Source organism: Sylvia atricapilla, chromosome 1 (assembly GCF_009819655.1).
Source record: "Sylvia atricapilla isolate bSylAtr1 chromosome 1, bSylAtr1.pri, whole genome shotgun sequence".
Classification (NCBI taxonomy): domain Eukaryota; kingdom Metazoa; phylum Chordata; class Aves; order Passeriformes; family Sylviidae; genus Sylvia; species Sylvia atricapilla.
Window position 1 is genome coordinate 119532813 of NC_089140.1, and position 22878 is coordinate 119555690.

Here is a 22878-nt window from a genome sequence, read left to right on the forward strand (position 1 = left end):
TTCTTTGCTTTAGGTAGGACTCCGTGTCATACTTCTTCTTAGTACTAGTGTCAGTAGTGGTGTTAGCTGAATTTTGTTTTCATGATTCATTTTATGTTTGTAATGCACTGTGCGTTTCATTCACACTGAAAATAATGCCTGAATAATATTTAGTGTAGAACTTACTGTAACACTGGTGGTATTCTGTATACTGGCTACTAAATTTCTTTATCCCACTGGAAAAATACCTTTCTTTGGCTTTTATGTAAAGGTAATTCTCTACTGGAACTATCAGAGAATATTAAGGAAATACCTTAATATTAAGTAAGTAGTCATTTTTGATCTCTGACTTCCTTACTTTTTCTTACCTATATGGGATGCATCATTCAGATAAGCCTTTTTAATGATTACAGCTTTGTTTGAGAAATTGTTTTTTGGCAAATCCCAAATATTGGCATGGAACTTGTAGTGGTCTTTGAGTCTGAAAGAAAGCTTGGAAAGCAAGTGGTTAAAATATTTTGAAGAGGTGATACATGACCCAATGAATCTTGGAAGCCACTGATGTGATTCTTGCTGATATTTGTCAGGCACCACATGGAATTTGTGATTTAACTGTTTGTTGGCTATTTCTGTGTTGGAAGAGTTCCCACCTCTCTCTGATGTCTGTCACACTGCAAAACTTTTCAAATCTGTTCTTTTCCTCCAGCACTCCCAGCTATAACTACGCACCAAACATGGATAAACACTGGATTATGCAGTACACGGGGCCCATGCTGCCAATCCACATGGAGTTTACCAATGTCTTGCAGCGCAAAAGGCTTCAGACCCTGATGTCAGTCGATGACTCTATGGAAAGAGTGAGTGCAAGAAACTGCTGTGAATACAATCTTATTATTCAATAACAAAATTAAATGGATTAATTCATTCTTTACCTTCACTGACCACATTCTGGGGAAAGCCATTGTACTATGAGGAATTATGCCACTTTTTCCCGGTGGAATTGAATTCTGGTTCTCTGCAACATGAGGCCAAGCTCCTGGCTTTCTTCTTTCAGTTGCTGGGTCATAAAAATACTGGGCTTTTTTAAAGGAAAAAAGCACTGGGCCTAGTTTGAAGCCTGGTGTTAACAGAAGATGCATCACCTGTGTGTACACATGGATAGACACAGGTGCACGCATGACAACTTCTATTCATTTCACAGACTCCCTTCACAGTTTGTCCTTCAGTTGAAATCTGGGAACTGGCAAATCAGCAACTCAGGTGTCAGTCTACAAGTGTTTGCAGAAGTCAGGCAATGCAGTGTACTGCTAATTATAGGTAACATGATACATGAACTATTAGGTATACTTTGTATGACTTTTTGTTCCAAAATCAAGCACCATGACCAAAGATCTTCCCCTAGAGAGATTTCTTTAAACTTTAATAAAAATTTACAGCTTTTTCCCAAGCCCACAACTGTAAGGAATGAGAAAGTTGTAGACTAGCACAGTAAATCAAATCTGAGTACCTTTTCCCCTAAAGCTGTAGCAGACTTTTTCACAAGCTGTGTTTGAGTGCACAGTGAACATTGGACATACTGTGGCAACTACCCCATTATTACCGTATTTTTCCTATTCTAATTTTCTGAAGGTATTTAATTGTCCCCTCTGTCAAGTGTGAAATTGAACTGGTACATTGATTTTTTCACAGCACGGTAAAGGCAAGATGTACAAATGCCAGTCCCCAGAATCCGTGTCAATGTCATTGATGCCATGTTTGGTCCTGTATATTTAAGGGTTATAAATGATGGTTATACATGATTCTGCACAAAACATGTTTTGCTACACTTAAATTGGAGTTCTTTCTGTGCTGGGTTGCAGTTACACCAAATGCTTGCAGAGATGGGAGAACTGGAGAATACCTACATTATTTACACTGCTGACCATGGATACCATATTGGGCAGTTTGGACTGGTCAAGGGGAAGTCAATGCCATATGACTTTGATATTCGAGTTCCTTTCTTTATTCGTGGTCCAAGTGTGGAGCCGGGATCAGTGTAAGTTCCCTTATGTCTCTGGCACAGCTGTTGAGCCTAACGTAAAATGTTTCGGAGAGCATGTAATTATCACTCTGTCTAGTTTCATTTCATAAAGGATGCCCTATTATTGCAGAGCAATGAGTCTCATAAAGAGGCACTTTTTTCACTTTGCATATTATGAATAACTTATAAAGCAGATGAGAAAATGTGTAATGCATAGTCCTGTAGGGTTAGATTTGGGTTTTGCTTTTAAAAATGATGTGCTTATCTTTACTGCTCACTCTGTCATTTAGCATCATGCCCTCATTGTCAATGAGATAAGAGCAGTGTTGCTGCTGCACCTCCTTGTTTTATTGTACTTAACTTTTCCTTTGTGATGTCAGTCCATGGTACTGGGCTATCTTTCTGAGTTGTAGACTTCAAAGGGAGTTTTCTAAACTTAGCACTTCTGTAGAGCTTCACATCTTCAAAGTCTGATAAGCATTAATTATCATTCTATTTCCAAGTGAAGACTTACACATTGAACTCATGGCAACTCTGACCTTTCCTGTTGATTTGCAGAGTGCCACAGATAGTTCTGAATATTGATCTTGCTCCAACAATTCTGGATATAGCAGGCCTTGACACACCTCCAGATATGGATGGCAAATCTGTCCTAAAGCTTCTAGACTTGGAGAGACCAGGAAACAGGTGGGTCCCAAGATCCTATTTTAGTCAGTGCAGAAGCAAACACCTTAGTAAATCAACAACTGAGTGGAAAAACAGATTCTGTGAAAATGAGCTGTGTCATAGCAACGACCACAGCTTTCCCATTTCAAGAGTCTCTTTAGTAGATCTATAAAATTGCACATATATGTAAGTGCAGAGTTGTTTTTTGCAAAAATAATTTGTTAACATTTACAGTGGCGTCCTTCAGTGCCAGCAGTAAATGTTATTATTTTACTTTCAGGTTTCGAACAAACAAGAAGACCAAAATTTGGCGTGACACATTTCTAGTGGAAAGAGGGTAATTATTAGGGGTGAGAGAGTTTTGGGAGAGCCTGCCTGCTGGGAACACTCCCTTGCACATGCTTTCCTTTCTGCTTCCTCCTCTTCTTTTTTATGGTCAGAGAAGCAGTAAATTTTGCGAGCAAACTGACAGGCATGACATTTTTCCTAGTTTCCCACCACTGCCTTTGCAATCTACTGTGTTCCCATATCCCTTTCTCTGAAGAAATTTGAAAGCATGCTTTTCTGGTGATTCTCCTAGCATCTTTCCCTAATATTGTGCTTGTGCCCTGTTTTGTCATTATCTGAATAATTTTCTTCCCATATCTCTGTTTCAAATCCAGCTGTGTAGAATCCTCTATCACCTGATTTTGTATTTTCCATCACATATTAGAAGCATTCTTCATTTTTGTTCCAGCTAAGACTTACGTGTAGTTGAGATTCATGACCATAACTGCTCCTCTCTTTGCTGATAACTCTTCATACCCCTTTACCTTGCCAGTTGTTGCCATGAAAATTTTCTCTGGGTAAAAATTTTACAGCAATTTCCTTCTGGCACTTTATGACTTTCCAGATTATGAAAACGTTGTCTGATGTATTGCAAAGCAGTGCATAAAAGACACATCGTAATATGTAGGATACAGCCAAGCTTGTACTGAGTATGAAAGTCCTGTTGTGTCTTCAGCTGTGTTTTCCAGCCAAGAAAGTATTGCTTCAAAGAGTTTTGCTTTGTGAAAGAACCTCCATTTATGTATGAATGGTGCTGAACTGTACCAGTTAGACATATTTTAGCAGCACTTATTTATCTTCTGGCAATTTTCAGCCAGCCATCTGAACCTTTTTTTCAGTATGTGACCTACATGGAAAGTCAGTAACAGAAATGTGGGGATTTTTTTTTCCCTGAGAAGACATTAAACCTTCAAGTTGCTTCGTTGTTCAAGTTACATGAATCCTTAGGGCTTAAGACAATGTATCTAAAACGTTCCACTTTATTTTTTTAATAAGCAAATTTCTACGCAAGAAAGAGGAGCCCAACAAAAACACTCAGCAGTCTAATCAACTACCAAAGTATGAGAGAGTAAAGGAATTATGCCGACAAGCAAGATACCAGACAGCCTGTGAACAACCAGGACAGGTAAGACACAAGTAACTGCAGTTTTCTGGGTGTCACAGGGAAATATGCATTTTTGACCCAATATACACTATGGGTCAAAAGAATTTGAGTATGGCTTTTGGAAGGTAAATAAAAAATCGCTTTTGTTAATATCTTCGGGCAAAAGAAAAGCAGACAAGTTTCTCTAAGCAATGGTCCAATTTAAAGTGTTGAAGACCTGGTTCTTTGCTTGCTTAGTACAAAGCTTATAATAAAGCTTTGTCTGTGCTCAGACATGACATGAAATGATTACTTTTTTTTTGATCATGTGTATTGATAAATACACAAGCTAGTTCAGTGATAATTGTTAATAAGGGAGAGAATCTTTGAGCTGTGAAAGCTTATACTCACTGGGCTAGTTCAGAATTACCAAAGCAAGCTGGTTAGTCCTAAGGCTACACGTGATTTCATTTGTTCGGATGAACAACTGAACAGCATACTTAGTAATCATCATCCTTTATTACTTATTGAAACACTTTAAATGGAAAGGTCCCCTTGTCCAGAAACAGTCCCTATTTCTGGTCACTGTAAGGATTCAGGCAGTGATAACCCATACCCGAGCATTACTTTTCCTTCCTGCAGCCTTAATGATTTCAGTATTATGCCTGACTCTGATACAAAAGTCTAATTGCCTGCTCATAAAAACAGAAATTACTGCACCCCTGACTACTATGCCTACACCTGCATCTCTGCAGTGCACACACAGGAAGAGAGCTAAATTAAGAAAAGTGGTTCTGACTCCAAATTCTCTTCAATCCATCCTGCATTAATGCTATACCTATGGTAACACGTGAAGATGGATTTTCTGGGGAGATGTGTAAGCGAGCTGTATGCCTTCTCATTGACACCCACCTCCAGCCAAGCTGGGGCACACGCTGGGGGCCCCAGGCGGTGGCTTGTGCCTGCCTCGCCGTCCCTGGAGTCCGTCCCCATCCCCGCACACCTTCCCTCAGAAGTGTGAGGTGATTTCTCCCAGGCAGGCGCTTGCGCTTTCCCCTCAGATGTTTGCTCAGCGGCCTGCAGCAGCCGTGGGGCTGAGGCCTCGGTGGGCCGCTCGGGACGAGGGCACAAAGCCTCCTCTGTGCCGGCTGCCGCCGCTGCCACCCGCGGGGCCTGCCCGCCCCGGGCCGGGCGCTGTGCGCTGTGCGGTGTGCGGTGTGCGGTGTGCGGTGTGCGGGCCGGGCGCTGTGCGGTGTGCGGGGCCGGGCGCTGTGCGGGGCCGGGCGGTGTGCGCTGTGCGGTGTGCGGTATGCGGTGTGCGGGCCGGGCGGTGTGCGGTGTTCGGGGCCGGGCGCTGTGCGGGCCGGGCGGTGTGCGGTGTGCGGTGTGCGCTGTGCGCTGTGCGGTGTGCGGGGCCGGGCGGTGTGCGGTGTGCGGGGCCGGGCGCTGTGCGGGCCGGGCGCTGTGCGGTGTGCGGTGTGCGGTGTGCGGGGCCGGGCGCTGTGCGGGCCGGGCGGTGTGCGGTGTGCGGTGTGCAGTGTGCGGGCCGGGCGGTGTGCGGTGTGCGCTGTGCGGTGTGCGGTGTGCGGTGCGGTGTGCGGTGTGCGGGCCGGGCGGTGTGCGGTGTGCGGTGTGCGGTGTGCGGGCCGGGCGGTGTGCGGTGTGCGCTGTGCGGTGTGCGGTGTGCGGACCGGGCGGTGTGCGGTGTGCGCTGTGCGCTGTGCGCTGTGCGGTGTGCGGTGTGCGGTGTGCGGTGTGCGGTGTGCGGGCCGGGCGGTGTGCGGTGTGCGCTGTGCGCTGTGCGGTGTGCGGTGTGCGGTGTGCGCTGTGCGCTGTGCGGTGTGCGGTGTGCGGTGTGCGGTGTGCGGTGTGCGGGCCGGGCGGTGTGCGGTGTGCGCTGTGCGCTGTGCGGTGTGCGGTGTGCGGTGTGCGGTGTGCGGTGTGCGGTGTGCGGGCCGGGCGGTGTGCGGGCCGGGCGGTGTGCGGTGTGCGGGCCGGGCGGTGTGCGGTGTGCGGGGCCGGGCGGTGTGCGGTGTGCGGGGCCGGGCGGTGTGCGGTGTTCGGGGCCGGGCGGTGTGCGGTGTTCGGGGCCGGGCGCTGTGCGGGCCGGGCCGTGTGCGGTGTGCGGTGTGCGGGCCGGGCGGTGTGCGGTGTGCGGTGTGCGGGCCGGGCGCGGGGCAGGGAGAGCCCGCCTGGAGAAACGCTCCGTGCTGCCTGTCCCCTTCGCGTCCCGTGCCGTGCAGGGTTACAGTCATTCTTGGTTAATCACACATTGGACTGGATCCATGTTTTGGCTGTCACGTCCTCGGTCGGGTCCTCTGTCGCAGCTCTTACCTCACACGTGCTCCTTAAATGCAGCCGCTTTTGAAGGGATATACACAATATCGCAGTCTCACCCAAGGGCAAAGTTTTCAGGAGTTCAAGCGCTGCCATTATAAACAGAGATTAAATTTGAAAATCTGAATGCTTTATAAAAACTAAAGGAGATCAATGAACTAATTTAGACTGTTAGACACTAAGATGTTTCATTTTAAAGTAACAAAATGTTTTCTTTGCAATTATTCCTTATATTTATTGCCTCTTATGCCAAAATCCGGGTTCAGAATAACTACTTTTCCACATATGAATAGAAAAGGTGAAGTGTCCTGACCAGATACCACACCTGAAACAGTAGGAAACTGCTCACAGCCCTGTTCTCAGCCCAGGGCAGTAGAGCATCCCATTTTGATCAAAGGGTTAAGGGCTTCAGTCAGCAAGGAAGCTGACTTGAGGCTGACAAGAGCAATAGTGTTTGATAGTGGGTCTCCCACCTACAAACTCCCATCGAGGTCTTTTTGGTGCTGAAGATATGCTGTCTCCACAGAGCCCAGCAGCCATCTCTCACAGCTGGATGAAGGACAGGTTGAACTGACCTCTTTAAGACCAATTTTCAGACACAGCCATTGGTGTGTACGCATCATTTTCTTTAAAAATACAGATCAAGGCTGTCCCTGACAATTCCAACATCCTGAAAACTTCTTGCAGGGGTGCTGAAGTTAAATGTGCCCACGGAAAACTTCTGTTAGGCAGAGCATCATGAGGAGTGGAACATCCTCATTCAGCCCATGGGGCACAGACTCATTCCTCCCACTCCCCTCATGCCAGCCCTGGGAAGCAAGGCCAGTTTCTCTCTCAAGGACAGACTACCTGTGGTGCTCACAGGAAAGCCAGCACAGAATAGATAGGTAAGGTGTGAACTTAAGGACCAAAACTGGACTAATAGGAACTTCAGTGAGGCATTGTGAAATAAGTGTCTGCAGGATATTTTGCCATGTAGAGAAGTTCTTTAAAGAAAAAAAAAATATAGTAGGTCAAATAAATGTACTTTAGTCCAAACGTGTTCCAATGTGCACTTCTGAGCCATCACAGTTTAATATGAGGTCCCTGCAGCAGATTTGCTCTAGTCATTTTGCACCTCTTAAAAAACAGAAAATATTTCTGTGCATGAATTATCTTTGTTTTATCTTTTGAAATTTGTATATTTTATTTCAATTACATAGGTGCATATATAGAAATAAAATATTCATTTAAATTATGGTGGCTTATGATACTTCCTATGTTTACTCTAATCAGTTGCAGTTAACGTCAGTTAAATTAAAATTACTTTCACAGAATGAGTAATTGCTGACAGATTCTAAGATAGTGAAATTGGTGGTCTGTGGGAAGCTGCTGCTAAATGTCTGAAACTAAGAATAAGCATTTGGGGAATTAATACACCACTAAAAGCTTGCTCTTAATTTAAATTTGCTGTTGTCAATATGTAGTTTATTTGAAAAGGAGAACGCAAGCTGAAAAAGAAAAAAAATTCTTTTCCTCTGTTAAAATGAGGTGCGATCCTGAGATCTGTTAGTTCCAAAACCTCCAAAGATGTGGTACTCAGGATAATACTTGCTTCAGCTTATTTTCTCTTTAAAAGAAATAAAACCAAAGGAACCTAGCATAATAATTTTTAAATTAAATTCTCAAAATTCTTATTTTTTCTATGTCCAGTGTGTATCTGAAAATAGATAAACCTAAAAAATGGGCTGGTGAAGAGAAAGTACTAAACATCTGTTAAGTATAGATATAAAATACTTTCACTGTTATTTTTTAATGTATTTAAATTTTCTAGCACCATTGACAGATTGTGTCACTTTCATTGTAGATCACTGTCCCCTTGCTGCTTTTTCCTAACCCCCTTTTATGGGAGGACAGTTTCCAAATGTTCACCCACCTCCTTGAGAACATCTCAGAACTGAGATGCGCATGGGATGTGTTCACTCCTGAGTTACGTTCCAGCAGTCACTGACGTGGGTCAGCAGTGAGTCCATGCCAAGGAGAGGAGTGCTCCTGCTGAGCTGCATTAGCAAGAGCACTGCTAATAGGTCATGGGAAGTGAGAACTCACCTCTCCCTGGTGCCTCTGGGCTGCACCTGGAACGCTGCATCCGGGTTGGGATCTCCATGAGCAGCGGGACTTTGGTGAGCTGGAGCAAGTCCAGGGGAGGACCCCAGAGATGGGGTGGGAGTACTGAGAAGGGGCAGAGGTTTGGTTAGCCAGAGGAACAGAAGGCAAAGGAAGGAGCTAATTGTTTCCTTTGATTAACCAGTGGCTAATTAGAGAGAAGACAGACCAGGTATGTCTTGGAGGTGCACCGCACAGGGGCTATCAAAGACAAGTTACAGCAAGGGAAATTCTACATAGATACACAGGAAAAAGTGTTACCACAAATATGATTAGGAACTAGAGACCAAAGAGGCTGTGGAAAGTCCATCTCAGAATACATCCAAACCTAATAATGTCGCTGCTTTGAGGAGGAGGATGAACTAAATGACCTCCAGATGTTCCTTCCAGTACATGCGCTTAATTTTTTGCTTGCTTACTACCTGACCTTGAGGATTTAATGTTTTCTTCTTCCTCCTCAGCTTCATAACTTGGGAAGTGCTGTTAATTTTATGAACTTGTAAGTGAGTTATGGATCACCTGCCCATGTCATATTTGGATATAGACCAGATTTCAGCTCCTGCCCTGCCCCAGCTGTTGATCTGTGCTCACCCAAAGCACAGGCAGTCCCATCACACCAGGCCTGGCAAAGGGAGCAGGAGCTGATGGGCTCCCTGCTCAGCTTTGGGGCTTGGAGAAGGGTAGACATTTCCTTTGCAGTCCCTCCACATCTCCACATATGAGAATGCTCAAGAAATTATGATGGGAACGAGAGGTTTCTTTCGTAGTTCATATGACAAATTTGTCACCAGTTTACATGTTGTAACTTACTGAGGTCACTTGATTGATCCCAGCTGGTTTAGCAGTGGATACTGATGGGTTTTAACACTTAAATGGTTTGCAGAGTATTTTTATATTTCATTGATATATATTTACCCTCTCAGTAACAAGCTATACCATACAGAAATATTTATTCATCTGCAGCATTCATCTGCAGCATAACCCTACTTTTGTTTCTAAATGGGAATCAGTTGGTGTCAACTTGTAATAAAGCTTTGTTAATTTTCCAGCAGAGCAGAAAAAATAACATGTGAACAAATGTTTCTCTGGATTAATACAACCTTATCATGACACAAATCTCTTCTCAGCTTTCCACTGGAATAACCTGAGACAAGAATATATGTTAGTTCAGGAGGTTTAGAGGCAAGCTGCTCTTAAATCCTCTAGCAGGTTATTTTTCTTGAACTCATTCCATCTTCTCACTCATGAAATTCTTCTGGATACTTAGCAAATATCAAATAAAACCAGGTTAACTGTGTTTTCATTTATACTTTTTTTTTCTCTCTTCCCTTACCTAAATGTGTAATTAAGGAGTTGAGTTAATTCGTAAGTATTTATTCTTTTTCTCTCCAGTCTGAGTCATAGGAATTTTCCTGAGGCATAATTTTGACTTCTGGGACCTAACACTCTTTCCCAGATCACAGTTACCTTATGAGGTCTGGTGACTGATAGGCTGGATGTCTCCAGTGTAGTGCTCAATCCATTATTTATAATCAGTACCAAATCCATAGCCAAAAATGCATTTTTGTCCTCTTAGAAAAATTACACAAGGCACAATCTATTTTTTAAATATTCCCAATGGGGTTAAAAAAAAAAAAAAAAAAAAACCAAAAAAAAAAAAAAAAAAAAAAAAAAAAAAAACCACCACCCTCCCAAAATAAGGACTGTGAAGCACTGTGTTTAAAATTTCAGCCCTTAGATTGGATGACTCAGCAGTGAAACCCAGACATGGGTATGTTTATTTTATGGGCATACATCTCCTACCATCTGCTCGACACTACCTGCCAGTTTGTGAACAGCAAAGGCCTGAAACTTGCAAAGATCCATGGCCTTCTGCCAGCTCCAATGAGCACTGACAGTGGGCAGAACAGAAAAATGCATCCTGCTGCCTTTGTTGGTATGACATGCAAGCACATGAGCTCACACTGCGCTAGACAGGTATAACATTGTCGCTGCACCTTCCCTGTGCTCTCTTTTCACGCATCTCAGCTTTAGACACACATAATACTGAGTTTCCTCCTGAGGAACTGTACCCCAAAACTACCCTGAGGAAATAATGTTTCATTTGGAGAAAATGCCTGAAGACTGTACAGTGAGATTTTAGTTAGATTAGGTCTCAGTGTATTTTACAGTGATCTAAGGCTTTACGGGTAGTCACTGGAGACATGTCACTGAATCCAAACATCAGCTTTGTGGTGAATGTGCAAGATTCTTCTGGCTCTGATCCAAAAAGCATGTTTTCTAGCCTGTACTCCTATTTCTCATGTATTCTTCACCCTCTAAAAACCTAGCATAAGAATTTAATTTTATTATTGGTGTTCATATTTATCAAATTATCATATCAGCATTCAGTCATAAGCACGTTTATTTCTCATACTGAAAGAACACTTGCCATCAGTCAGCTCACAGATAATATTGTAAAGGAAATTAGAATGGGGCTTATTAGGTGTAGTCTGGTTTGGCTCTAGTATCTATGTTCTCATAAAATAAATATCACAGACCATACATTTGTATAGGTCAACTTTAGGACCAGCTGCAGAGCATGAATAAAAACACATACGCTGGTAAGAGCTGGCCAGAAGTGTCAGATGGCTGGCCAGTCACTGACAGCCAGACTCTGAGCACCCACTAAAACTCAACTAAAATTTTGCTATGGCATATTAACATCACTCATGGATTCTCCAGATTCCAGAACAACCCCCAGATACTTTCAAGAGTCAAAAAGCACTTGGTGATCAACCTGTTTTACCAGAGCATTGGTTCAGAGCTGTCTCTTCTTTGCCATCTCCCCATTGATACCCCATCCTAGTAATAATTCAGTGGAGCATCTGTGCACGGGCTTAACTGGAAGCACATTTTTTTGGGACCAGTTATGTACTTAAAACTAAAGGCATACTTCAGTGCTTTTGTGAACAGTTCTTGTAGCTATTCCTCACTTTAGACCCTGCAGAGTCATCCCTCATGGCTGACAGAAACATGCCTGCTATTTACTTGCTCAAGAATTCGTAGGAATTGCCAGAAATTATGATACCTCTAGTTAAAATACCACTCTGTTTATGAGTTGAAACCAAATATGAAGATAAGTTCCTTTATCTCTAAAAATAATCTTTCAAGGCGTGGTGTTTCATATTTCAGCCTAAATAGTTCACATTTCAGCCTAAATATTTAAGTTTTTATCAGAGAGCAGCTCTTCCCAGATTTGACAATTCTTTAAATTCAAGTAATTCTTAATTAGACGTATGAAGTCTATTGTGGATAAAATCCAGAGATATTCCAGGAAGATCACAGGATTCACCGGTTTTATCTCTTTCTGTGCATGACTGTGTTCAACATTTTCACTATCATCTTACTGGTGTTCTCTAATAGAAAGGCCTTTTTGGTAGAGTGGCATCCTTTTTTAGTAAAGCCAATTCTTTAAACCTTTTTAAAAGTAATTATATGTACCAAAAACATTAAGACAGAAAACACAGTTTATGCAAGAATTATTTTTAACACTTTCTGTAGTACTCCTTTGAGGTACTCTATTTGCAGTTTGTATTTTAAAGTATCCAGTGAAACAGAGTATAAACTAAGTCCTCTGCAAGTTAAATGTGTGTGACACAATATTAACAGAATATTATTGGCACTACTATTTATAGTTAAAGGATTAAATTTATCCTTTTCTTTGGGTCCTCTTTGTACCTGAGAGTGGACATTTATTGGATAACAACAGAAGTCCCTTGATGTTGAGTTGTATCTACAGGCAAGTTAATAGATTTGGTAGAGAATGCTGTGCAGGTGAAATATTTGCTGTCTTGACCTAGGTGCCTACATTTCTAGAGCTGACAATGCAATTCATGCATTTTTTATAACTAGAGAACTGCTATAACCATGGCACTTAAAATCAATCTTGTCTGTACAGCAAGAATACAAAATTTTGTAGTCCGTAAAATTCCTGAGCAATTTTCTCTTTCTTTCTATTCATAAGCTTATGATGTAGCTCAAAAATGCCAAATTTTATATTGTTATTTCTGTTATCCATTGATTAATTCCTTCTTTCCTTTTTTCCTCCAGTTCTGTCCCTGTGCATTTTTCTGGAAGTATTTCTAAAGTCATACATTTCTGCCCACATTAAATCAGTTCTTATAGGACAAACTTCTTCCCTATCTGTCGAACCACTGACCACTGCATTTTTCAGGAACACTCAGGGGCTAAGGCTGTATATAAATAACTGCCTTTAAATGCATTCATGTTGTCAGACTCTGGAGCATGATCCAATAGAAAGTGGTTCAGTTGTGAGAGAGTGGTACAAAACTTGGGATCTGCCATTTACAGGCAGTATCGACTCAGTTCTAAAATGGAGAAGATTTTTTTTTCCACAAAAATGCAGCAATTCCAAATTTCCTGAGTGAACCTGGCAAACCATCCCTGTTAAACAGCTGCACTCATGTGCAATGTTTGAAGTACTGCTGAGATGAAATAACACAGATTAGTATTTCCAGGGGCATTTAGCAGCCTTGGTCAGGACCAGGGTTCAGCTCTGCTCTATGGGAATGCATAGAGGACATGACCTTAGCTAGCAAACATTTCTCAGTATTCAGGCCCAGTTCAGCAGAAATGAACTGCTGTTACTCTGTGCTGTTTACCATAGACAACTAATTACAGGGCACTTTTCAATATATTGTGACATGGTCTCTTCTAATGGCCCAGAGAAAGCAAAAGCAAGACAGCTCTGATTGCAGTAGCCCAGGCCTGAACCAAACTCTTTATCCAGCATCAAGTCCCCTGGCACTCCCCCAGATCTGGTTAGTGCTAATGAAGGAAAATGGTACGCACGTATTCAGCCTGTGATGGTATTTCCATCTAAACTGTTTTCAAATTTAGAGCATATCTTTTGAAACAGGAAAAAAGGGAAATGAGATCTTGAGGACGGGTTTAAATTCATGAAGTCTTCATTTTCTTATCTTAACATTCCCTAGGCTGAGCAATAATACTCGAAGTCAGTCATACATCACAAAAACGAAAAAGCACCTGTAAAAATATTGCTGCTGTGTTATATTTCCGGTTGCATGTTTTTCAGGGTTTCATAACTTTGTGATAAAATCTGACAAGATATTTAACACTGACATGTCTACTGCAAATACTAGGTGTTTACATTTCATAGAAACCTTTCGCTTGCCTACTGTTGGGACACTTTTTATGACTTGTCTAACTGATTTCCCCTCTATATGAGGGCACAGCAACTGTCTCAAATCCATGACAGTCTATTAAGTGCACAAAGCTGATTTGAAATCTTGCCTTAGTAACTTTTTACAGTGGAGCACATCACAATGATTCATTCTGAATGTATAGCTTTATGCCTTAATTATAATCAGTAATGAAATAGACTTAATTTTAAGGCTGTGGCACAACTGATTAATACCAGGAAATTGAGACCCCAGGTAGCTATGAAGTCAGTTGTCTTCCTTATGTAGCTGCAAGTCATAACTGGAGCCATGCCAGTAGCAAGGCAAAGCAAAGCCACCGAGTACAAACCATCCCTTTTAACCAGCCCATGTGCTACCCTCTAGTCTTTGAAATGTCTTTATGAGGGCAAACTTCTATCCCCAGAAGTGCATCATGCCAGTGCCATTATCCAAGGAAAATAATCTGCTGCAGCACCGTTGCTGTGCTTGCCTCAACACTGAGGAACAGGCTCAGGTGCTTACATGTTTAAGCTTCAGGTTTGGCAGCTTGACTTCTGAAGGATAGGATAGGATTAGGATTAAGATAGGATAGGTATACTGGTTTAAGACCAGCCAGCAGCTAAGCCCACACAGCTGCTCAATCTCTACCACACCCGTGAGATCGAAGAGAGAATCAGAAAGGTAGCTGGAAAACTCATGGGTTGACATGAAGTTTGGCAGGGAAAGGAAAAGCAGTGCACACAAGCAAAGCAAGAGGGAATTCACTCACCCCTTCCGAAGGATAGGCAGTTTTTCAGCTATCTCTGGGAGAGAGGGCTCCATCACATGTAACAGTGACTTGGGAAGACAAAGGTTATGGCTCCAAATGTTCCCTTCCTCCCCCTTCTTCCTCTCACTTTATATACTGAGCACGATGTCCTGTGGCCTATGGCCCAGAAAATCCCTTTGGTCAGTTGGGGTTGCCTGTCCCAGCTGTGTCTCCTCCCAAGCCCCAGCCACACCCAGTCCCCTCACCAGCGTGGCAGCAGGAAAAAGCAGAAGAGGCCTTGGCACTATGTAAGCCCTGCTCAGCAATAACAAAAACATCTCTGTATTGTCAATCTTGTGTTCAGCAAAAGTCCCAAACACAGCCCCACACCAGCCACCATGAAGAAAGTGAACTCAACCTCAGCTTAAATCAGCACAATAGGATAGGATAGAACTATTTCTATTGGAAGGGATCTACAATGATGATTGAGTCCAGCTGCCTGGCCACTTCCATGGCATGTTGTTAACAGTACTTTCCAAATACCTTTTCAACACTGACAGGCTTGGGCAACAACCCCATCTCCAGGAAGCCTGTACAGTGTTTAACCACTTTCTTGGTAAATGCATCCTAATGTCCAGTCTGAACCTCCCCTGGCACAACTTTGAACCATTCCCACAGATCCTATCACTGGATTCACATCACCCTCTTTGCTTTCCCTCCTCAGAGAGCTGTGAAGAGCAGTGACATTTTCCCTCAGCCTGGTTCTTTCCAACAAGGCAAACCCAAAGTCCTTAGCTGTTCAGTCCTTTTACACTTCTGCCTCTCTTGAGCTCCTTAGTAATTTGCTGATGGGGGCAGGGAAGGTGCTGGGAAGAGCTGGCAGCCAGCACTCAGAAACCCAGCCAAAGCTCCGAGTGCGTATGCAGAACAAACCCTACTTGGTTCAGGGTGGCTGTAAACTAGCAAAGCTCCTCCCAATGGGTTAAGTTCCATCAGCTTTCAGGTCTGGGGATTCAGGGCTCCACTGGTGTGGAAGTATTTAAGATCCTTTTTCACCTTTGCTTTCCCTCTGAACCTAAATTGAGGAGGAATGTGAACTGAATGTGGGGAGCTGAGGTGAGAGGGAAATACTTGCTGGAGGGTAGGTGATGAAATGAGATGAAAGAAGGAAAAGATGAGTCAATGACAAGGAAAAAGGCTGACACAGATGAAGTTTCACAGCATGACTGAAACAATATAACAGCTTATTGCAGCCAAATGTCAAGCACTTGTTGTTTTTTTTTCTCTACTGTTAGTTTAGAGTTTTTAATTCTGAGTTAGTTCTCTTCTCTCCTACCAAGGTGAGAATAAATCAGTGCAGGGGTCCCTAAATCAGTATGCAGCCAGAAGCAAGGACTATCCTATATTCCTATGGCAACAGTGAGCTGTTAGATTGTCTTAGGTTTTTTTGTGAAATATCACTGTAAGAAAGAAGATAAACATGGGGGAAATAAGAAAATATATACAAATTAAAATTTAATGAAGACATATTTAGTTTGTATATATGCTAATGGGTTTATTTAATTGATGGATAAATCGTTCTAGAAACTAAAATTAATAATCCTGAGCTTCAAAGAACAGTTTGGTATTCGAAGTGGGAAAGAAGGTAGAAAACAGGGGAAGGGGCAGTGCATTCAGTCAGAATCTTCTTTTATGTTCATTAATGCATTTTATAGATCTAAAAATGAGCAGAAGGACCATTACGTCTTAACTGCATAAGGCATGCTCAGTGCCTGATTACGCTGGCATGGGCAGAGATTCAGGAAAGTTAGACTGAAAATTCCATCTTAGAACTCTAAAGCATCTTTATAATGACACTTTTTAAAGTTAAATTAAAAAAAGAAAAATAAAAGAGTAAATGAATCACATTTAATCCCTGTTTTAAATAGGGAACTATTATTGACTTGTACTAGACACAGAGCGTCTTGTTTCAGTGTTAGTCATAATACTGTTAAAATGATCTAAAAGGTTATTGAAGCCACTCCTACAGCCTCCTGCTATGATTAATGCTAGACAAAGAGAATACTTATTCTACTTTAAAATGCTGCTTTTGAGACTCCTTAAAAACTAGTGCCATATGTTTATAACTGTAACATGTACCCAATAAACACAGGAAATATAGTGGTGCAGTCAGCTCTTATCCTTTAGCAATCATCTCTTGCTGCAGAAGGAAGAGAGCACATGCTGTTGCAGAATAAAATCTGCAAAGCTTTACAGCTCTTGGGACACCTTTTCTTGTAGAAAACTACATTGTCACTCGTAGATGTACCTTCACACTGAAAGTCTGGGCACAAGTGTAATTTCCCTGCCAGCTATTGGACTTGTTGAAATTAATGTCCTTTTACACATGCCTTACTGTTCTGAGATCAGAGTCATGCCAATCCACAGGAGGATCTCAGCATGGAATCCTTTTTTAATTCAGCCCACATGTTAGGCCAGAGAGTGCATTCATGGTGCTGTTGTTCAGACCCACATCAGCTCGTTCCTCAGGTTATCAGGCCAGAAAATCTACCTGAGGCTGTGTTTTCTTTCGCCATTTTTCAGTCAGCATGACACCATCTCCAAAACAGTCCAGAGCAGCCATTAGTTAATGGAACTTACCGAAATGTGTATGATCTGATATTAGTGTCCATTTCAAAAATTAGGTTGGCAACTCCATTAGGACCAGCATCCATCTGTCTTGTTATTATTAATGAGGCAAGAGAAAGCTACTTAAGCTATTCAGTCATGGGAACCAAAAAAAGGACACATTACAGAGAAACTTCACTGAAACTGCAGCTAAAACGTTCCAGTTACCAATAGCATTACTTAGTTTTATTCTTTGCAATATCCAGCCAAGCTTAGTGCTTTGTGTACAAACTCTGGCCATTGTGACTTAAGATGCAAAAGTGAACAAAACCGACTGAGTAATAGTCATTTATGGTTGCCTTGAAATTATAAATAAACATAGATAATTCTAGTTCTCCTTTTTGTTATTCAGACTACCAATGACTTAAAATATTCACAGACTTCTTATTTTATGTAGTGTGTTGTGCCGTGTATGGCAAGCTTTGGATATGAGCAAAGGAGTTCTGATCTCTCAGCACCTACCCATTTCTTTGGTTTTTTTAAATAACATTTAGGGTTTTTTAAGACAGTGTGATGTGGAAAGGAAATTAAAGTCCCAGTTGCTTTTTAATTTGAAATGTGAAGGTGATGGGATCCACTGGAAAAATCCACCTGGAATCTTCCATCTGGTTCAGTGATGTTGATAATTAAGTCAGACAGATATTGTGCAGGCAAACGGGGAAAAAAAAATCTATTTCCTTTCATTCTCCCACACTTGCTCTGATATTCAGCACACATACAATGCTTTTTACAGGTACTCCTTCCAGGGCTTTTCCTCCTAAGTCTCATACAAATCTCATGACTTATAAATCCAAAGTAGTTTATCCAAGTTAATTTCTTGTTTACTGTCCCTAAGGTTCTTCCACTTGCTTGCACCTGCTGGCTGTAGGGAATAGTTTATGCATTTTCCTATAGATTACATCCAGAATTTGTCCTTTTCTTTCTAAAAAAACTCTACAACTGAACCCATTCTTCATCTGTGAACTGAGGATTTTTTTTTATTATTTTTCTCTGAATCATGCTAGAAAATCCAAGTCACGGAACAAAGAAAAAAATGCATTTTTTTCAAAGAAAATAAAGAGTTGGTGAAAACTGCCCTGCCACTGAGTACTCTGCTGACTCAGTAAATTAAGACTTCTTACTTGCTCTTTTCAGGGATGTGTGTAGTCTAGATACTCTTCATTCAGATATATATACGTATATAATTATTTGTTTTGTTTGGGTGTTTGTTTTATGCAGTTTTGAAGTAATTTCGTGCAAGCTTATGTTTCCCAGCATGAGAAAGGTGTTGTGAAGACTGACTGAATTTGTGCCCTAAAATGTTTCCCTTCTCAGTTTGCTATTTAAAGGACTGCTTAAATGTTAAAAGAAATTTACCTGTCTGCTTTTACTGCCTACCTGAAAGCAACAGGGGTTTGGAAGGCTGCTGGGAAATCATCTTCACGTCTCTCTCCCGCAGAAGTGGCAGTGCACAGAGGATGCTTCTGGCAAACTGCGAATTCACAAGTGCAAGGTGCCCAGCGACATCCTGGCCATCAGAAAGAGAGCGCGCAGCCTTCACTCCCGGGGCTACGGCGCTAAAGACAAAGACTGCAACTGTGGAGACACTGATTACCGGAACAGCAGGGCCCAAAGGAAAAATCAAAGACAGTTCCTGAGAAACCCTAATGTGCAAAGTAAGTGTTACTCGATCCCTTGGACTCTGAGGCAGAGAGCAGGGGGAAATGGCTAGCAGAGCATTTTCCTGCCAATATGCTCTTGCCTTCACCTTCGTGTCTAATGAAGATGTCCGTAATTGGTAGTCAGGTTCTACACAATTGCCTCTGTAATAAGTACCTGAAGTGGGCCTAAAGCTGGAAAGGGACTTTTTACGAGGTCATTTAGTGATAGGACAAGCGGAAATTGCTTTAAGCAGGTAGGTTTGGGTTAGGTTTTAGGAGGAAATTCAATACTGTGAGGGCTGTCGAGAGAAGTTGTGGATGCCTCATCCCTGGATGTGTTCCACGTTAGGTGAAGCTTTGAGCAGCCTGTTCTAGTGACAGGTCTTCTTTCCCATGGCAGGGGTGCTGGAACTGGGTATTCTTTTAGGTCCTTTCCAACGCAAACCGTGCTGTGATTCTGGTAGCAGCAATCACAACACTCATCCTTGGCACCACGGCGGGGAACAGCCTTCGGGAGCGGTGCTGGTGGCGGTGATGCTCTGGTGCCACCTCCCGCGCAGCTCAGACATGACAGCCCGCTGGCCTCCGATCTGGGGCCGCTGCTCGCCAAGGCGGCCCGTGACAGTGTTTCCTTGCATGGTTCAGGCAGAATTCGCTGTTCGGTGATGCCCCGCACACATCTGCTCCCCGAGGCACTGCGGGGCTGCTCTGGTACTGAACCACTGCTCGGCTCCCGCTTCCCTTCTGCCTCCCCTGCGCGTCCGCGGCGGGATGCCCGCAGGGACACGAGTGAGATCACAGTGTCCTCTAGTGGAGCGCGGGCTGAAGGCACTGTGCAGGAGCGTTTTATGACTGTAGCACTCGGGTTAGTTTCTCCTAATGATTTATACAAAAGAAGCCATTATTTTAAATAGAGCACGATTTTTCTTCCCTCTGCCCAGCAATGCCGGTGAATTTCTGTAGCTGTAGCAATAGAAGCAGATATTAGAATTTGTTGAAGAGCAGTCTATGTTCTCCTGCTCTCTAACTACAGTACAAGACTGGGGAATGAAATGAAGATGGGTCTTCAAAGCAAGATGTTAGTGAAGTTGTATGAGAAATGCAAAAGTTAGAAGGTGCTGCACAGATGTCTGTGAAGTAAGAAAATAATGCCAGTATCATTCAAAAATATTTCCTGATTTAAAGCCCCTCACATTGAGATTGTGAACAAGAATCCCTGGTATTCTTTGTACATTCAGCCACAATATTGTCTGTCTTTAGCTCATTGTTTGGCCTGAATACTGTCTTGATCTAATTTCTTCCACTTGTTTAGTATGATCTAAGGAACCTCACAGTGTGTACAGGCAGAGCTCTGCTGAAAAGTGTGCATGCCACACACTGCCAGGGTGATTCTCATACTGGGGAATGTTCCCTCAAGTGATATTTTTGCATGGAGGTAACTTCTGTGTACCTTGGAAAGAGTTGCCGCCAAGTCATCAGCAAGGGCTGAAAGGAGATTGTGACTGGAGCAAGTTACTTGGGGAAAGAAAGTAGGGAAAGGCTGGAAAACATCTGAAGGAGGCACTGGAAGAAGTTGCTTTGTTGTGCTTTAATTCTTTCCAAAATTCTTACACCTCTTCGCTTCTCTGCCTCCTCCAAATCAGCCTTAACACTCCTCTGACTAGAACAGGGAAAGATTCATAATGATGAAATATTTGTAAGGGAATTACTGATTCAGGTTTGTCTTTAGATGATGCATGCATGAGATGCCTATATATTCCACCCTTTCAGCCACTTGTTTACTAAGCAATATCATCAGAGACTATTAAATGCAAGAAATTGTCCCTTTTGACCTTGTGAATCTTTCTGCTTAATTTTATTAAAGATTAATACTGTTACAGGCCAGAAAGATGCTTTGAAACTAGCTTTTCTGTTCATGAAGATGAACGTCTTCATTGCCTTGCCTGAGACTTTTTTCACCTGACAGCAGGTGATTGCTGAAAATGTTTAGGACAGGGTGGTTTGAATAAAAAGTTCAATGAGGTTCACTATCTTCTCCTTTAAAAGATTGCAGGAAATATTCAGCCTGAGTCTCTCAAATACACTAACATAAAAACTTCACTAGATCTGATGCTGCCTGCCAAAGGCAGTACTTTCTAACAGCTGCTGCTTTCTGCTGGATAAATTATTGTTAGGTGGCATGGGTGTGCTCAGCATAGATTCAACAAATGGAAATGCCCTGCAACTGACCTTTTACAAGCTTAATGTTGTATGTCTAGAGCTTTCTCTTGCTAGACAGAACATGCTTTGGTGTGGTATTGACTGTCAGCTTGATCACCTTGGTTTGGATCAAGTGCATTTAGCAAAAGAAGTGAAAAGTGTAAGTAATGACTTTCAGAATGAGACCAAAGAGAGGTTCTCTTGTGCTTGAAATTAAAGACCCCTCAAAAGAATTAATTGCCTTAACTAGTCTTACTCATATACATGATAACTAAAAGAGCTGTAACCCTACTAAGCTCAGAGCTTTCAAGGGGTAGAAGTGACAGAATGAATCTCACTGTAGCTCTGCAATGCAGCAACTTCTTGATGGTCTATACCTTGCATACATAAATATAGATTACATACATGTCAAAGTATATGTAGCTATAGATATGTACAAATACTGATATCTGATGGATTCTTACCCTCTAAATTCTTACCTTTAAAAAGGAAAAGGTGTTAACTTTTTTTTTTTTTTTACTCTCAAGTACACATTAAATATGTCACATGCCAATTTACAGGTGATGACCTTGTTTCACAGTACTGAATTATTTCCTTTTCTAAAGGGGTTTCTAATCCTGTGTTCTCTGGTTTTTGTGGTTTTTTAGTGTCTCTTTCTAGATATCTGATTTCTGAGATACTGTTTTTTATTCAAAGATACAGATGCTAACTGTGGCATAAGGTCAGACTTACATGAAATGCAAACCTTGAAGCAAGTGAAATTTCATGTTACTCATGGAAGTGTGGGCCACAATGTATCAGGTTCAGTAAAGTCACAGAAAAAATAAATTGGTTTTATTGAACAGGATTCTTCTCTTTGAAATATGTTTTGTGCTCATGGCAGGGATCATGTATATACATATATATATAAATATATATACATACATATATATATGAATATTTGACTGTGAATGTTTCTTCTGTGTCAGAATATGTATATATATATTTATTCATATATGAATATTTGACTGTGAATGTTTCTTCTGTGTCAGAATATAAACCTCGATTTGTCCACACTCGCCAAACCCGGTCCTTGTCTGTGGAATTTGAAGGTGAGATATATGACATAAATCTGGAAGAAGAAGAGCTGCAGGTGTTAAAGACCAGGAGTATCACCAAGCGTCACAATGCTGAAAATGTGGAAGAAGGAGAGGGAACTGCTCGTGCTGCTCGTGACACGATGGTCGCTGATGGCACTGATGCCATAGGTCAACCCAGCTCTGTCAGAGTGACACACAAGTATGATTGCTTTCTCTCCATGGTGTTTTTGTTTCTTAAAACAAAGCCTTCATTTTCTAACTGTACTCTTTCTCCCTCTGTACAATATTTAGGAACTTGAAAAACAGACATAATAGATTTTAGATATACATGAATTATATTCTTTAGGAAGTGGAATAATTTATATTTAGTATGTGTATTTTAAATGTAGGCCTCTAGTTTAGGTATTTAGGTCTAGGGAGGGGTAGGCATCTCCAGAGGGAAATTAATCCCTTGTATGAAAATATACGTCTTATTAATCACCCTGTTAATCACCCTGGATCAATCACTCTGTTAAGCTACATGAGGACAGATTAGATCAGCTACATCATGCTTCTTAATGCTTAGTTGTTTGCAGCCATTAGCAATAGCTAAGATTAGAATTAGAATTGCTTATTCTAATACACTAAATCTGTAGTGTATTGCTTATACAGTAAATCTGAATAAAAAGGCAAACATGTAAAATGTAAATAGAGTTTATCTCTTTTCTTCTTCTCTTTTTTTTTTTTTTTAGGAGAACACGAAAGTTAGTTTTGAATAGTAAAAATTATCCTTTCTTGCACTGA

At 41.9% G+C, this 22878-nt stretch overlaps 1 protein-coding gene across 1 annotated transcript in view; it reads left to right on the forward strand.

The window, feature by feature from the left end:
* The window catches only part of SULF1 (sulfatase 1), a 101675-nt gene that overhangs the window by 66400 nt on the left and 12397 nt on the right, over positions 1–22878 (forward strand). The window contains exons 8-14 of the mRNA XM_066332174.1: positions 686–836; positions 1839–2014; positions 2558–2686; positions 2946–3002; positions 3989–4118; positions 18616–18832; positions 22048–22294. Coding sequence (XP_066188271.1) covers positions 686–836; positions 1839–2014; positions 2558–2686; positions 2946–3002; positions 3989–4118; positions 18616–18832; positions 22048–22294 — 1107 coding nt within the window. The remainder of the gene's footprint in view (positions 1–685; positions 837–1838; positions 2015–2557; positions 2687–2945; positions 3003–3988; positions 4119–18615; positions 18833–22047; positions 22295–22878) is intronic.